Below are 17808 nucleotides of genomic sequence, written 5' to 3' on the forward strand. Positions count from 1 at the left end.
CATGGGTTATTTAGAAGTACATTGCTCCTTTTGAGGGCTGTGACTAAGTCTTTTAAGCTGCCCCAGGAACCAGAACTGTTGGATCCCCTCCTGTATCGCATCCGGTTGCGATCAATAAAGGCTGTTAGTACTTTAAAAACAAAAAGGAAAAGGAAGGAGGGTAGGGGAGGGAGGGAACGGAGGGAGGGAGAAAGGGAGTGAGAGAAAGAGGAAGGAAGGAAGAAAGAAAGGAAGGAAGAAAATTGCCTAATTTCTAAGCAGTTAGAAATTCTCTAGCTATTGATTTGTTACCTGTTTTTAGTTTAATTCTGCTAGGTCACAGGATATACTCATATCAATCCTTGAAATGTTTTGAAATTTGCTTTATGACCCAGCACATGTTTAGTTTTGATAAGTGTGTCAACTTCACTTGAAAAGAAATTTTATTATGGGTGCTCAGTTGTGGTTTATCTTCCTTGGAATTTGTTGTGTGGCTTGATCTCTTTTAGTGGCTTTGAAAAACTCTCAGCCATTATCAATTCAGATATTGTTCTGCCCTACTTTCTCACCTCTCTGGTATTTCAGGACATGTTAGACCTTTTCGTTGTGTCCCATGTGTGTCTCTTCTTGTATTTTCCATCACTTTGTCTCCCCAAACTTCAGTTTTTCTGTTTCCTAGTTTACTAATTTCTTTCAGCTTTGTGAAATCTGCTATTTTAACCATTCGTTGCATTCTTTTCTTAATTAAATATATTGGGGTAACATTGGTTAATAACATATACATTTCAGGTGTACAACGTCATAATGCAACATCTGTATATTCCATTGTGTGCTCACCACCCAGAGTCTCATTTCTTTCCATCACCATGTAGTTGGCCTCCTTCTCCTTCTTTGTTCTCCTCTCCACCCTCCTTCCCCTCTGGTAACCACCATACTGTTGTCTGTGTCTATGAGTTTGTTTTGCTTGATTGTTTGTTGCTTTCGGTTTTATATCTCCCATATGAGTGAAATCACGTTCTTGTCTTTTTCCATCTGACTTATTTCACTTAGCATGATAGTCAAGATCTGCCTATGTTATCGCAAATGGCAATATTTCATATTATTTTCTGGCTGAGTAGTATTCCATGTAATATACGTACCACGTCTTTATCCAGTCATCAATCTAAGGACACTGTTTGTGTCTATTGTGAATAATACTGCAAGGAATATAGGCGTATTTATATTGTTGCAAATAAATGCTTTCAAATTTTTCGGGTAGGTACCAAAAAGAGGGATTGCTGGGTTATATGGTAGCTCTATTAATTTTTTTAGGAACCTCCATACTGTTTTTCATAGTGGCTGTACCAATTTACATCCCCACCAGCAGTATATCAGGGTTTCCTTTTCTCCACAGCCTCTCTAACACTTGTTATTCCTTATCTTACTGATAATAGCCAGTCTAACAGGTGTGACATGGTATATTGTTGTTTCGATTTGCATTCCTCTAATAGCAGTGAAGTTGAGCATTTTTTTGTATATATATTAGCTATCTATGTCTTCTTGGGAAAAGTATCTGTTCAGGTGCTCTGCCCAGTTTTTAATTGGATTGTTTGTTTTTTTGTTGTTGAGTTGTATGAGTTCTTTATATATTTTGGATATTAACCCCTTATTGGAGGTATCATTTGCAAATACCTTCTCCCATTGTTTGATTTTTTTGTTGTTGAGTTGTATGAGGTCTTTATATATTTTGGATATTAACCCTTTATTGGAGGTATTGTTTGCCAATATCTTCTTCCATTTGGTTGGGTTGCCTTTGTGTTTTGTCCAGTTGCTTCTTTCGCTGTGCAGAAGCTTTTTACTTTGATGTAGTCCCATTTACTTATTTTTGATTTACTTCCCTTGCCTTTGCGGTCAAGTTCACAAAAACCCTTCTGAGACCAACACCCATAACTATAGTACCTATGTCTTCTATGTGTTTTATTATTTCGGATCTTAGATTCAAGTCTTTAATCCATTTTGAGTTAATTTTTATGTATGGTGTCATACAGCAGTCTGATTTCATTCTTTTTTGCATGTGGGTTTCCAATTTTCCCAGCACCATTTATTAAAGAGGCTTTCCTTTCTCCATTGTATATTTATATGTTTTTGGTTCTTTCGTCAAAATTCAGTTTCCCATATACGGAGGGTGCCCAAAAAATGTATACAGGTAACCCCTGCATAACACGGCACTTCTATAACATGATTTCGCTCTAACTCGGTTCAAGAATTGGGGGAAACTCTCGTACAACACGGTATCCTAGAACACGGTTTCATTGTCACATGGTTTGAGAATTAGAGAAATCCCCGAACAATGCGGAGCGTAGTAAGAGTTTTAAGAGCACAAGGTATCTCATTTGAAATTTTTCATTTGACTGTGGATGTCGTATCAGACTTGACTGCAGAATTTCCTAAATGAAGATCCTTCCACTAAAAGAAGCACAAAGTTTAAGAGCACTTCACAAGTGCTTAGCACCATGTAACGAAATTTATAAAGATCTCTCAGCTAAAAGCAAGCAATCTAAAATAACAGATTTTTTGCAAAAAGTACAGAATAGAAGTCAAGATAATGCTGAAGAAAGTTCAGAGGATGAAGATAATCTTGTCAAAAAGAAAATGCCCTCGGTAATGGTGATGAATGGTTAGTAGTGATGACGAAGAAAACATTGTTTAATACACATTAATATGTTATACTTTTGGTGAAAATTGCTTTAATAAAGATATTTCTTTTAATTATAAAACAAAATAGTATGTTTTTAAATTTTGTTTTGTACTAACCCCCTTTTTTTGTACTAGTTCTTTGTTTCGTATAACACAGATTTGCGTAACGGCATTTTTTAGGACCTTAACAGCCATGTTATACGGGGGTTACCTGTACATATTTTAAGAAAGGAAAAAACTTAAAATTGTAATACTCAACATACGAGGTCAGACAGTTAAGTTCGCGAATTCATCCTAGAAAAAGTGCTACCTACTTCATTGTTGAATATCATTAAGGTCACCTTCAAAGCCCTCCCCTTGGGAAGCTATGCACCGACAGCAGTGCCTAGTCCACCCTTCAAAGCAATTTTGGAACTCTTTTTCTGGAATGGCCATCAGAGCTGTCATTGTATTACCCTTGATGTCCTGAATGTCATCAAAATATCTTCCTTTTCAATATTTATTTTCTTTTGGGTAAAGAAAGAAGTTATTGGGGGCCAGATCAGGTGAGTAGGGAGGGTGTTCCAATACAGTTATTTGTTTACTGGTTTAAAAACTCCCTCACAGACAGTGCCGTGTGAGCTGGTGCATTGTCGTGATGCAAGAGCCATGAACTGTTGGTGAAAAGTTCAGGTCGTTTAACTTTTTCATGCAGCCTTTTCAGCACTTCCAAATAATCAACTTGGTTAACTGTTTGTCCAGTTGGTACAAATTCATAATGAATAATCCTTTGATATCAGAAAAGGTTAGCAACATTGTTGCAACAAGATCACGAACTTAATTGTCCGACCTTGTATACCGATAACAAAAGATGAATACAAGTCATGTGTATACTTTTTTGGAGGCACCCCTGGTATGTTTGGGTTTATTTGTAGGCTCTCAGTTCTGTTCCATTGGTCTCGTCTCTATTTTTCTGCCAATACCATACTATTTTGATTATTATGGCTTTGTAGTATAGTTTGAGGTCAAAGAGTGTGATACCTTTGGCTTTGTTTTTTCCTCTCAGGATTGCTTTGGCTATTTGGGGGTCTTTGTGTGGTTCCATACAAATTTGAGGATTTTTTTGTTCTCCTGTGAAAAATGTCATTGGGATTTTGATTGCATTAAATTAATTGTATATTGTTTTCAATAATATGGTCATTTTAACAATGTTGGTTCTTCCCATCTATGAACACAGAGTTTCTTTCCATTTCTTGGTGTCGTCTTCAATTTATTTGAGCAATATCTTGTTTTTAGTATATAGGTTGTCCTTCACTTCTTTTAAGTTTATTCCTAGGTATTTTATTCTTTTTGTGGCAATTAAAAATGGGATTTTCTTCATTTCTTTTTCTTATATTTCGTTGTTAATATATATGAATTTTGTATATTTGTACATGAATGGATTTTTATATATTGATTTTGTATCCTGCAACTTTACTGTGTTTCTAATAGTCTTTTGGTGGAGTCTTTAGGGTTTCCTTATATGGAATCATGTGATCTGCAAATAGTGACAGTTTTACTTTCATTCCCTATTTAGATGCTTTTTATTTCTTTGTCTTGCCCGATTCCTCTGGCTAGGACTTCCAGTACTGTGCTGAATAAAAGTGGCCTTGTCTTGTTCCTGATCTTAGAGGAAAAGCTTTCAGTTTTTCACCGTGTGTATGATATTAACTGAGGGTTTGTCATAGTATGGTAGGTACTTCTATACGCATTTTATTGAGTGTTTTACTCATAAATGGATTAAATGCTTTTTTTGCATCTTGTTAAATGCTTTTTCTGCATCGATTGATAGGATCATATGATTTTATTCTTTATATTGTTAATGTGTATCACATTGATTGATTTGCATATGTTGAACTATCCTGGCATCCCTGAAATGAACCCCTGTTAATCGTGATGTATTATCTTTATAAGTATTTGATTTGCTAGTATTTTTATTTAGGACATACTAGCCTGTATTTTCTTTTTTTGAGTTGTTCTTGCCTGGTTTTGGTATCAGGGTAATGTTGGCCTCAAAATGAGTTAGGAAGTATTCTCTCTTCAGTTTTTTGGGAAAGTTTGAGGAGGATAGGTTTTAAATCCTCTTTGAATGTTTGATAGAATTCACTAGTAAAGTACAGGACCAAAAGTACATTTGGTCCTATACTTTTGTTTTTCGGGAAGTTTTTTTTAATTACTGTTTCCTAATTATAAGTCTATTTAGGTTTTCCAGTTCTTCATGATTCAGTCTAGGAAGGTTATATATTTCTAAGAAGTCCATTTCTTCTAGGTTATCGAATTTGGTAGTGTTTAGCCTTTCATATCTTGTATTTCTGTGTATTCCTTTGTATTTCTGTGGTATCCGTTGTAACTTCTCCTCTTTCATTTCTGATTTTATTTTGAGTCTTTTCTCTTTTTTCTTTAGTGAGTCTAGCCAGATGTTTGTCAGTTTTATATATCTTCTCAAAGATCCACCTCTTTGTTTCATTAGTTTTTTTTGTATTGTCTTTTTGTTCTCTACTTCATTTAATGCTCCAGTTTTTATTATTTCTTTCCTTCTGCTGACTTTGGGCTTCATTTGTTCTTTTTCTAGTTCTTTAAAGTGTAATGTTAGATTGTTTATTTGAGACTTTTCTTATTTCTTGAGGGTAGGCCTGTAATGCTATAAACTTCCCTGTTAGTACTGCTTTTGCTGCATTCCAGCAATTTTGATATGCTATATTGTCATTTTCATTTGTCTCTGTATCTTTTGATCTCTTATTTCTTCTTTGACCCGCTTTTTGTTCAGTAGCATGTTGTTTAATCTCCACATATTCGTGGTTTTTCCAGTTTTCTTGTAGTTAATTTCCAGTTTCATACCATTGTGGATGGAAAATGTACTTGGTATGAGTTCAGTCTTCTTAAATTTATTGAGACTACTTTTGTGCTCTACATATAGTCTATCCATGAGAATGTTCCATGTGCACTTGAGGAGAATGTATATTCTGTTGTTTGGGGATGGAAAGCTCTGTGATTTTCTATTATATCCATTTGGTCTAATGTATCATTTAAGGCCAATATTTTCTTATTGAATTTCTGTTTGGATGATCTATCCATTCCCGTCAATGAGGTATTCAGGCCCCTACTGTAATTATATTTTTGTCAGTTTCTCCCTTTAGGTCTCTTAGTAATTGCTTTATATATTTTGATGCTCCCAGGTTGGGTGCATATATATTGATGTGTTACATCTTCATGATGAATTGTCCCCTTTATCATTATAAAATGCCCATCTTTGTCTCTTATTACCTTTTTTATCTTGAAATCTGTTTTATCGAAGTACAGCTACACCTGCTTTTCTCTGGATGCCATTTGTTTGGAGTATCATCTTCCTCCCCTTCACTTTGAGCCTGTTTGTCTTTGTAGTTGAGATTGGTCTCCTGAAGGCAGCATATAGTTGGGTCTTGTTTTTTAATCTAATTCATCCCACTACTCTGTGCTTTTTGATTGGTGAGTTCAGTCTATTTACATTTAGGGTGATTATTAATATATGTGGACTTACTACAGCCATTTTATCTTTTGTTTTCCTGTTGCTGTCTCTCTCCGTTGTTTCTTTTCCCTGTGTTTTTGTTTGCTATTTTAGTTTGGTGGTTTTCTATGATTTTTTGCTCTTTTTTTCTTTTTTCTTTTTGGTTACATGTCTTAGCTTTAGATTTTTGTTTTGCGGTTACCATTAGATTTATGTAAAAAAAGTTTCAAACATACAGTAGTCCTTTTTCTTCTGGTTGCATCTTCATTCTCATGTGGAAGTTCATTCCTTTTCCCCCTCCCTTTTTATGTTTTTGTTGTCACAAATTATCCCTTTTTATGCTGTTTATTCATTTCCACATTGCAGAAGTTAGTTTTTTTAGTGCTTTTTCCCCCTTTAACCTTTATGTTATAATTGTTTAATACCCTATTCTGAACAAGAGTTGCAATGTCCTGCGTCTGTCTGTTTGCTGTGGCTGTGGAAAATGCCCTGTATTCCCTAAAGAGGTGGGCATCCCCTCTGTGACCAGGTCGCCTTGGTCTCAGGGCTCTACCCCTGTGGTGGGATGTGGCAGGCGCTGGGGCTCTGGGCTTGTGAGTTCCCTGCACTGCCTCCTGGTAACCAGAGGCTGTCAGCGGCTCTGGACTCTCCGAGGTGCCCCAGCTCCCCCAGCTGGGTTCAGCCACAGTGGGTGGAGGAGGCAGGTTCGCACGTCTGTGGCTTTGCCCTCTCCCTGGTCATGACGGCTGCTACACTGCTTTGTCACTGGGTTTAGCTGCAGTGGGTGCTGGCCACTCAGGCCGACTGCGCCTTCTACATGTCCAGCTTCCTGTGCTGCCATGTGAGGGCTCCTGCAGCACTCCTTCCCCGCTGCCAAATCCTGTCTCTGTGCTTCCCCCGTCCTGCCTCCCCAGTTCAGCCCAATACTCCCACCTTCAGATGCCTCAGTTCGTGGGTTTCTCAGATGTGTTTGTGTACTGAGCACAGAATCCTTTGTTGAATTATAGTTGTCTGACTTGTAACTTTAAGGGGAGAAACCAAGCGGTCTTCTCACTCTGCCATGATGCTGACGTCTCTCTGAGGATCTATCCATTGCATCCTTAATTTCAGTTATTGTGTTCTTTTTGTGTAGGGACTGTTTGTCTGCCAAGATTCTCTATATTGTCATTTAAATTCTTATAATAGTTCTTCTGAAGTCTTGTTTGATAGCTCCGGTATTTGAATCTTCTGTGGTCTCTTTCTCATGTATGCTTTTTTTGTTTGCTATTGGTTAAACACTATCTTCTTATATACTTGATTTTGTTGTTGTTGTTTTGTTTCTCTGTCAGACAATGGGAGAAAAAAATGTAACAGTGACTTGAAGCTCTGAATGGCGGCATCTTCCTCCAGAGAGGCTTTACTTTTGCCTCTGGCAGGCGGCTGGGATGGGGCAGATTACCTCTGTCCAGTGGGAAGTAACATGCTTCTGAGTTGGTTGTCTGGCCTCATGAGGGCTATTTGTTTCTGATTTGCCCTAGATCCTGATATGTAGCCTTTGGGATCCCAACCCCAAGCCTGAGGCGTTTATTAGAGCCCCTCTACTTTGGAAAGCCCTGAATTCCAGTTTTGCTCTTTCAGGCCTAAGAGACTACCAGAAGCTTTTCTCAGCCTCTCAGCAGCAGCTTTTACTTTTGGAATTGGCCGTCACCCCAAGGGAAAAGTAGACCTAAGTGTGGGGCACACCTCTTTTCTGTCTTGTCTCCACAGTGTGCCCTGGTAGCTTTTCATAATGCCATCCCTTCAGGCAGATGTAGTTCATATTTTCTTGCATTTTCTACTTATGCTCAGCCGGAGGGTTGGTCTAAAACAGGGGTTTCCAAACTGCGGCCCACGGGCCAACTGTGGCCCGCAATCCATTTTTAATTGGCCCGCAGCAAATTCCAAAAATATATTTAGTTTACTTAAATAAACCAGGTGAGGCAATACGTACTTCACCTCGAGTGAGTGGCCCGGCTGTTTGTGTATTTTACCGCATATGGCCCTTGGTAAAAACCATTGAAAAAAGTTTGGACACCCCTGGTCTAAAACAACATAGTCAACCATTATCTAAAACATGGTCAGATTTTGTCTTAAAAAACCTTCACTCCTGGTGGAGCCTGTGAACCACTGCAAGAAGTATACTCACTGATACTAATAGCTGCTAGGTGTTCTATTGTAAATAGTTACTAGTGCCCTATTGCGGTGTGATATTTGAAGATGTGATAAGTTCTCAGGTCTTAGGAAGGGGAGATTAAAGTAATATGAAAGTTATTTGTGTTGAAGCTTCTCTTTGAAAGAAATGTATACTGAAGTAGTAAATATCCCCAGGAATGAATATAGATTTGGTGCAGGTGGTAGCATAGATATTTGACTTGATTGCATTTCCAGAGGAACACTAGTAAATGCCCGAATCTAGAAGTTGTACCTTTGATATTATACAATCATTACAAATGTTAGGCTAGTGCCAGTTACGGAAAGTGAACTGTGCTCCCACCTCTCTCTGCATGGCATTGATCCTCCGTGTGGTGTGCAGGACTTGTCGTTTCCCAGAGCAGGCATTTACCGTAGCCTCAAACCTGACTGGCACTGCTGACACCCTGTCTGTCCCTTATTATTCCTTTATTTATAACCTATACTTAAGCCAGACCAGAATATTTATTGTCTTCTAAGAGCACCTAATATTTTCCTGCTTTCTTCCCTTTCCTTGTTCTGTTCTCCATCTGGGATGTGTCTGTCCCACTGTAAGTCTATAAAGGTTTGTCTTTCTTTGGGTGGTATTTATTTATTTATTTATTTACCTATCTATCTGTCAAATTATGGACCATCTCAAATGTCCGTCATCTCCATCCTTTATTGATTCCTCTAACTGAACTCAGCATAATCTCTTTCTTCTTGGGCTCCCTTTTACAGACTCTTTTATCTTTTGGCTATTATAGTCAATTTGTGTACTGTCCCATCTCTTTTCCAGATCGTAAATTTCTTTTTTTTTTAAGTTGTTGTCCTTTCAATCTTAGTTGTGTAGGGTGCTGTTCAGCTTCAAGTTGTTGTCCTTTCAGTCTTAGTTGTGGAGGGCTCAGCTCAGCTCCAGGTCCAGTTGCCGTTGCTAGTTGCAGGGGGCACAGCCCACCATCCCTTGGGGGAGTCGAACCAGCAACCTTGTGGTTGAGAGGATGCGCTCCAACCAACTGAGCCATCCGGGAGCTCAGCGGCAGCTCAGCTCAAGGTGCCGTGTTCAATCTTAGTTGCAGGGGGCACAGCCCACCATCCCTTGCGGGACTCGAGGAATTGAACTGGCAACCTTGTGGTTGAGAGCCCACTGGCCCATGTGGGAATTGAACCAGCAGCCCTCGGAGTTAGGAGCACGGAGCTCTAACCGCCTGAGCCACCGGGCCGGCCCAGATCGTAAATTTCTTGATGGTGGGAATGGTTTTGCTTATCTTTGCGTTCTTTGTATAGTGTATAGTACCTTTTTGAAATAGGAACTTGGCAAATAAAAATTGAATTGCAATGCAGAACTAAATTGACTGTCAAATACATCGACTGACTTCCTTTTTAGTGACTTGTCTTGTTATATCTTTTGCCCACTTTTCATTCGATATGTTCATTATATTTATATGGAATTGCAAGTTTTCCATTTTGACATGTTAAGGATATTAACTCATCACTTTAATTGAAAATATTTGCTTTTTAGTTTTGTTTATGGTTTTGTTTTGTTTGGATAGTCTTGTTTGTTTCCTGCACATTTATTTTTTATTTCTGTTTTATGGAAGCATTAGTGTAGTTGAAAATTCAAATGGTACAAAGGGTATACAGTAAAGTCTCCTGCCCACATGACAATAGTTTTATATAGAGAGGCTCTTAGTTTTTATGTAACACTCTTTTCTTTCTTTTGTTTCTGGCGTAGAAAGTCTTTTCCATACCCCGTGTTATTTAACAACTCATGTGTTTGTTTATAGTTCTTTCTGTTTGTTACACGGCTTCCATGTACAGTGTCACTGCAGCTGGACTGTGTGTGGACAGTCTGGGAGGCAGAGACGTAACGTTCCCCCGAAGTGTCGAGCCAGGTTGTCTTCATCCCTGCGGAACATGCGAATCACCTTCGGCACTTGGTTAATAATCAAGCTGTGACACCTAAGCATTTTGTTTCTCCCCAAATGACTGTCCCTCCTTGTTCTTTACCTGAGAGTAACATTAAAACAAACAAACGAACCTGTTATGGATTTCAGCATTTTTCTCAAGCTCATTCTAAGCCTTGGGTTTCCTGATATTAGTTCTACTGTTTTACCACCTGTCTTTGATTTTAAAGCCTTCTTTTCCTCTTTTAAACTTTTATTAAGTATTGTTGTCTCTCTGTTCGTGCTTCTATGATGCAGCTGTTAAACAGTAAGAAATCACTAGAAGCTCCTCAGGAGGAAAAATGTGATAGTTTGGTATCTTGTCATTGGGATAACGATTTATTTGCAGAGTGCTTGCTCTCTCGTCAGTTACATAGCTGCTCGGCCCCTTTGAAGGAGCTGGAGATGTAAATAGATCTTCTTTGCTATCCAGGGACTCTGCCTGGTAGAAAAGACAGATGTATGGATAATTATCATAGAACGATAAATACCATAGATGTTGTAAAACTAATAAATGTCATGATAGCATATTTTTAAAAATAAAGTTAATAAGTAAAATTGAAAATTTAATGAAAGCAAGACTAGTTTACTGGCTTATCTTCACTGGAACAGTTTATTAATTTACTTTTATCATTTCCATAGACAGTATAAACTTGTACGCATCATTGCTTTAAACCATTCCTGAATGTAACATTCCACTCTTTGCTATATGCAAAAAGTACATTCATTCCTTCTGCATTTATTAGTTAGCATTCCATTACTTTTTCAGACTTTTTTATCCCATAGTTAATAATTGGCAATTGACTTTCTTTTCAGGAGCCTTTCTTCTTAAAGAAATATTTTTTATTCACTTAAAAGGAGACTTCATATGCAGTGATGAATAGAACCACAAAATTATATTGAAGGTCAAATGCTAAACTATCAGCTAGGTCAGTCATGTTCCTTTTGTTTGACTTGTAGCTGTGGAAGAGAAGTGGTCCCAGTGCTTCGCCCTTCTCCAGCCCAGCCTCCTCTCGCTCCCAGACACCAGAGAGGCCAACAAAGAAAACAAGGTAATTAGTTACTATTTGCTATGTGGAGTAATGAAAGGTCAGGAAAGGAGGGAAAGCTTCTTGACTCAGGCTTTCTGCAACTCTGATTTGGAGAATCAAATAAATTACCATCTAGAACAGGGGTGTCCAAACTTTTTTCAACGGTTTTCACCGAGGGCCATATGCAGTAAAATACACAAACAGCTGGGCCACTCACTCGAGGTGAAGTACGTATTGTCTCACCTGGTTTATTTAAGTAAACTAAATATATTTTTGGAATTTGCTGCGGGCCAATTAACAATGGATTGCGGGCCGCAGTTGGCCCGCGGGCCGCAGTTTGGACACCCCTGATCTAGGAGGACAGTGAAGTACCCACCTGAATTGCCCTCATCTCTTACAGTTCTTTACCTACTGGCTGTAGGGGCCTCTGGTTCTCTTCCTTCTACTGCACAAGTGATTAGCATGTAAGTGAAGGCCACACAGAGTAGAATAAACAGTGAATCATGTCGGTGGGCAGTAGACCTCATGTTCTTGACTCAAGCTGACCCTCTAAGTACCTATAGTCGACTAGGACGCCACTCCCTTAGGCATCAGATCTGGGACTGGAGCTCTCAGAACGTGGCAGGTCGTATGTAGGGTTTGGAAGTGAATTGTTTGTACTTGTTTTCAGATAAAGGCTTCTCTGTGGTTTCCATGAACTGCCTCCCTTCATTTCTGTGGGAATTTTCTTTTGACTGACTTTATTTTTTGTCCTGGCATACTGAGATCTCAAATCACGGCTGTTTTGGACTTTGGTCGTGGTAGTTAGGAGGGTATAAGTTACCCAGTATTTTTTGTCAGGAAGTCTTTCTAAACTTAATTCTGTGTTTTCCTCCTTCAGAGACGAGGAACTTTCTCATCATTCTAGTTCTTCCACTCCATTAGTAACTGACAAGGAGTCCCAAGGAGAAAAGGGTAAGTTGATAAACACGCAAGTGGTGGTGGTGGTAGAAGTGTTTGTGGAGGGTGTATAAAGATGACTCCCTGTTGGAAACACACTTTCAGCATTGCTGTGTGAAGGGCCTGGTAAATACAGACAGAAGTTCCTGTCCAGTGGTTTATGGTCGGCTAAGGGAGAAAGGCGACATACACAAATACAGTAGAATCTGGGGTAATTTGTGGGATAGGGATAAGCTTAGGTTGAGGTATCTGAACAATCCAGGAATTATTTCCAGCAGTTGTGTGATGCCTCTGGAGTAATTCTCTCTATATATCCTCTTGACTATTAGAAATAATCTTGCAAACACCATCCAAGAGCCCACGCAGTGGAAGATAGAATCTTTCAGATACCCAGTGAAAATTCAGTGTCAACCAGGTGGATAGACATACCTGTGCATTTCTGGAAGAGGGGAGGAAGAAAACAAATCTATACTATTTCTTTCTTCAGTTGTAGATACAACCACATGGAAGAAACAGAACTCGTGGAATTCCCCATCTACACCTGGCAGCTCTGGGCAGCGTAAACGGAAGATTCAGCTGCTGCCCTCCAGGCGAGGGGACCAGCTGACCTTGGTATGGTCTTGTCCATCTACCTGTCCCCACCCAGCTTAGCTCTTTAAATCTTAGGAAGGCTAAATACCACTTTCTTTCCGTTTCTTCTGATTAACTTGACTTCTGCTTTTTCTCTTGGGTAGCCTCCACCTCCCCAGCTGGGATATTCAATAACTGCTGAAGACCTGGACTCTGAAAAGAAAGCTTCATTACAGTGGTTTAACAAGGTCTTGGAAGATAAGACTGGTAAGCAATACAGATCTGTTTCACACTCCAGAGAGGGCTTGTTTCCTTTGGTTTTATTTTGGTCTTTCATCTGAGAAATCCATCTGGGTCGTCCATGGAATCTGGAGAAGGGTGAGCATTTCCAGACGAGTTATACTGAGACCCTGAGCACCCTCATGCCCTACAACATCCCACTGGAAGGTTCCCAAACCAGGAGGGCAACTGGGTCTCCTTTCTTCCTCAGATGCCGCCTCGAACTCTGTCACTGAGAACCCACCTACCCCTCAGCCTTCTTTCACTTTCACCCTGCCTGCTGCTGGGACTGCTTCCTCCCCAACCTCCCCGCCGGCCCCAAGCACCAACCCGCTGTTGGAGAGCTTGAAGAAGATGCAGAATTCCCCGGGCCTCCCCTCCTCCCCAGGTGAGTGGGAGAGCTTCCTTTAGAGCATGTAATGACATCAGCCTTTGTTGAGGTTGAAGTGAAAGCATCATGCCTGTCAGTCTCTGGACACTGTAAGGGTTAAACCTACTCTGGCTCACCAAACCTGAGCTGGTACAAGCTTAAGAGCTTCAGGATTCTCTAATCAAGACATTTTAGGGAAGAGGAAGGAGCTGGAACTCCTAAAGCTGGGGAAGGCAGCTTAGGTTGGGTAGTCAAATGGTTTTTGATTTGAAACCCAGTTTCTAGCTGCTCTGAGCCGTGCTGTCATCATCTGTAAAATGAGAATAAAGCTTGCTCAGGAGCTGTTGCTGAAGTGTAAATGTGATCACCTGGTTAAGATGTCATCACATGCTTCTTAGGCCAGAGCCATAAGATAATGTTAACCACTGTTCTCTAGATCCCCAAGGATCTGTTGATTGTCCCAGCCCCAGGCCTTCGTGGCTCTGCATATACACACTCCTGTCACTGCACTTCATCATGTAGAAGTATGTTATCCAGAGGCCCGACCCAGGGCTCAAGGACACAAACTCTCTCATTCATGGCTCTATGCTCTGCACTTGGCCTGAGCATGTGGTAGGTGAATATAGTAAATCTCTGTGAGATGAGTGAGGTGTATCTAGGTTGGATTTTCCTTAGTTTCCACACATTTAACGCCAGTTAGGCCCAGTTTTATCCCCTTCTATCTTATGTGAATGGTTGAAATAATGAACATTTCCTTGATTTTAAGGAATGACTAAGGGCCTGTGGTATAGATTTAGTCATATTGGTTGACTCTTGAATCCCTAGATTCAAGAGTGTGCTGGACACAGTGGGCGATACAGAAGCATTGTATACCATCACATTTGAGGTGTTCAGAATTCACTTTCTCTGCTCTTCTTGCAGAATCTGCTGACGTGGCAACCACTGTGGCCCCTTCACCTCCGAAGACACTCAACCTCCTGGGCCCTCTTGGCTCTTCCCAGTCGGCGCCCCTTCCAGCCACCTCCTCAGATTCCAAATCCACAGTCACTTTCTTGGGGCTGCCTCCTGCTTCTCCTACAGTACCAGCCACTGACACCACCAAGTCCCCTCTGGCCCCTCAGGCTGAGCCACCTGCCAAATCCCAAGCCCTGCCTGCCCCATCCCCCACCCCCAAGCCAAGTATTCTGTCTGGAATGCTTAGTACCCCACCTGCTAACCCTTCTGCCTCTGCAGCTCCTGCTGGGTCTTCATCTCCCCTGTTCGAGCCCATTTTTGGGGCCATACCTAAAAGCGAGAAGGAGGGCCCCTTGCCATCTAGCCCATCCAAGGTCACAACCGCACCCTCTTCCAGTTCTGCCCTTCCCACGACTACCAGCACCTCATCTGGCAATTTCAAGCATGTCTTTGGCAGCATGGGGCCCCCTGCATCTGTGCCCTTGCCAACTCCCTTCTCCTTCACTCAAACTACTCCAGCGACAACCTCAGGTGTCCCTCTGTTCACTGGCCAGGCCGGTGCCACCTCAGCAATAGCTTCTGTGACCACGGCCAGCACCTCCACAGACTCAGCTTCGAAGCCCACCTTCGGCTTCGGTGTGAGCACAGTGACCAGCGCCATGGGCAGCGTGACTAGCACCACCACGTCCACGTCCCAGCCTTTCCTCTTTGGGACTCCCCCTGCCTCTGGTGCCAGCTTTACCCCAGCCATGGGCCCCATATTCCAGTTTGGCAAGCCTCCTGCCATGCCTGCTTCAACAGCAGTTACCACCTTTGGCCAACCCCTCCCCAGTGCCGTGCAGGCGGCCGCCAGCAGCAGCGGCGGCTTCAGTGCTTTTGGCAGCAGCCTGACAGCGTCCGCCCCGGGCACCGCCAGCCAGCCCACGCTGACGTTCAGCAGCAGCAACAGCCCGGCATTCAACATTCCCTTCGGCGCAGGCACCAAGGCCCCTCCGCCGTACCCAGGAGCCGCCCCCCAACCTGCATTTGGGGCTGCTGATGGACAGCAGCAGGGCGCTACCAAGCCAGCCCTCGCCCCCAGCTTTGGCAACTCTTTCTCTTTTGGAAACGCTGTAGCCCCGACCCCAACGGCAGCACCAGCGGCCCCAGCCCAGCCAGCCTTTGGCAACACTGCGCAGTCAGCGTTTGGTTTGAAACCCACGGCCTCTGCCTTTGGCACCCCTGCCAGCACGCAGCCAGCCTTTGGCAGCACCACATCCGTGTTCTCCTTTGGTGCAGCCACCACCTCTGGCTTTGGAGCTACAACCCAGACCACCAGCAGCGGGACCAGTAGCTCAGTATTTGGCAGCACAGCACCGTCACCCTTCACATTTGGGAGCTCGGCAGCCCCAGCTGGCAGTGGGGGCTTTGGGACCAACGTGGCCACCCCTGGCACCAGCTCCACCCCTGGAGGGTTCAGCTTCGGAGGACAGAGCGGGACCACTGGCGGCACAACCCCGTTTGGGGGGGGCCTGAGTCAGAACACCCTGGGCGTGCCCAGCCAGAGCACAGGCTTTGCCTTCAGTGTGGCCAGCGCGCCGGAGAGCAAGCCCGTGTTTGGAGGTGAGGTTGGGGTTGGCTGGGTCTGCGGTGCCAGGTGCGGTCTCTCCACTCGGGGAGCTTTGTATTACTATTTAGGTCAAAGAAAGCCTTGGAGGAAATTAAGTCAAGGCTGTTTGTGACAAAAGGGTTGTGAGTACAGGTGGGCAGGTGTGTGAGCGCTTTGCAGGCACAGGAGAGCCCATGCAGAGGCCCAATGGCAGAAACAAGCGAGGAATGTTCATGGACAGAGCAAAGCCAGGTGTGGCTAGAAGGGCAACGATGAAAACGGTATGAAAGGGGGAGCAGTAGGCAGAGCGGAGGGTCATTCGTGGCCAGGGTTAACGGTGTGCACGTCCGTAGCGCACACGGGTAATAATCACTCGAATGGCAAGCAGAACGGTCTTACGTACCTACCATGTGGAAGGTGAGTTAGAAGTTTTGATTCTGATAAATTCTGTTTCCATAAAGTATGAGAGACCTTGGGGAGTGGATTAGGATGAAATGTGCACAACGGAGGGCATCAGGCAGTAGTCAGTTTGGTGAGTGGAAAAGGAAGGTACTGACAGTGTCATAGAACTGCCAGGCGGGTTTGAGGGCTGGCAAATTGTGGTGATGAAACTCAAGTGAGGCCAGTGAGCACTGTTGAGTGTTTTCCCCAGAAACATTCAGTTACAGAGGTGTAGACCTGAAATAAATGAGTAGCTGGTAAAATTCAACCGGTTTAAACTCAAGCAAGTGTAGCAGGAGGGGCAGTGGATGTGGAGGTCTTGGCGAGGTTCAGAGCAGTGAGCTGGAAGAGACTGCAGTACTGCCAGTTGAGATTTAGGAACTAGAGCAGTTCTGGTGGTGACAAGGTGTGACCGTGGGAGCGGGTGGCCAAGATTGGGGAGAGAAAGAGGTTGGGGTGGCAACGTCAGGGCCTCAGGGAGCAAGAAAGCTACATACCCCACATGAGGCCATGACGAGTGCCCATGAGACGAGGCAGCCTTCCCTGAGGGGCTGTAGGGAAGCAGCAGGGCTGTGAGGGCAGGGAGTCGGACAGTTCCAGTGGCCCCGTGGGCAGGCTACAGAGCCAGCAGGGTGGAGGGAGTGGTTGGGTTTGGTGGAAGGCTCAGGTGGGGAGGGGAGGGGACAGGTGAACAGGGAGAAGAGGCTTATGAACGTGATTAGTCCTGATAGAAGGGAGGTAACCTAGAAGGTGGGGCTCCACTGACCGCCCCCCTCTGCTGTGCTTTGGTGGCCGAGGGAATGCAGAGGCTGGACTCCTTAGGTGGCCAGGAGGCCACACTGAGGGGCTTTTTCTCGCCACAGGACTGCAGTTAGGTTCCCCGGGAGCACTAGGGGTTAAGAGTTCTCCTGTGCAGTTCCTCATGGTGGGTGACCCAAACAGCAGTCCAGGGCTCCAGTGTCCTGTGGGGAGTACCCCCAGAGAGCAGACCTCTCCCTAGGCTCATTACCGTCTGCTGTAATGCCCTCTGCTCACTGGCCTAGTCACTACAGTTCTTTGCTGTTTCTTCATTCTAGGCACCTCCACACCCACCTTTGGTCAGAACACCTCTGCCCCTGGGGCGGGCACATCGGGCACCAGCCTCTCCTTTGGGGCGTCCTCAACACCTGCCCAAGGCTTTGCTGGAGTGGCACCTTTCGGTAAGCTTCGCAAGTCCCTTTGTTGCCAGCGTGACCTGCTTGTTCATTCCTCTCTGAAAGGGGTGGGGTGGGATGGGGCGGCCAGTTCCTGGCTCTGAGGCCCTCTGGAGGTCAGGCTCCTAAGGAGAGAAGGGTGTGGCCTGGCTG

The 17808-nt window shown here is 43.3% G+C and overlaps 1 protein-coding gene across 1 annotated transcript in view; it reads left to right on the top strand.

Moving 5' to 3' along the window:
* The window catches only part of POM121C (POM121 transmembrane nucleoporin C), a 32577-nt gene that overhangs the window by 12247 nt on the left and 2522 nt on the right, over nt 1–17808 (top strand). The window contains exons 6-12 of the mRNA XM_019754966.2: nt 11251–11342; nt 12202–12275; nt 12748–12872; nt 12995–13097; nt 13321–13497; nt 14401–16035; nt 17539–17661. Coding sequence (XP_019610525.2) covers nt 11251–11342; nt 12202–12275; nt 12748–12872; nt 12995–13097; nt 13321–13497; nt 14401–16035; nt 17539–17661 — 2329 coding nt within the window. The remainder of the gene's footprint in view (nt 1–11250; nt 11343–12201; nt 12276–12747; nt 12873–12994; nt 13098–13320; nt 13498–14400; nt 16036–17538; nt 17662–17808) is intronic.

The sequence above is a fragment of the Rhinolophus sinicus genome, linkage group LG03 (genome assembly GCF_036562045.2).
Source record: "Rhinolophus sinicus isolate RSC01 linkage group LG03, ASM3656204v1, whole genome shotgun sequence".
Lineage (NCBI taxonomy): Eukaryota > Metazoa > Chordata > Mammalia > Chiroptera > Rhinolophidae > Rhinolophus > Rhinolophus sinicus.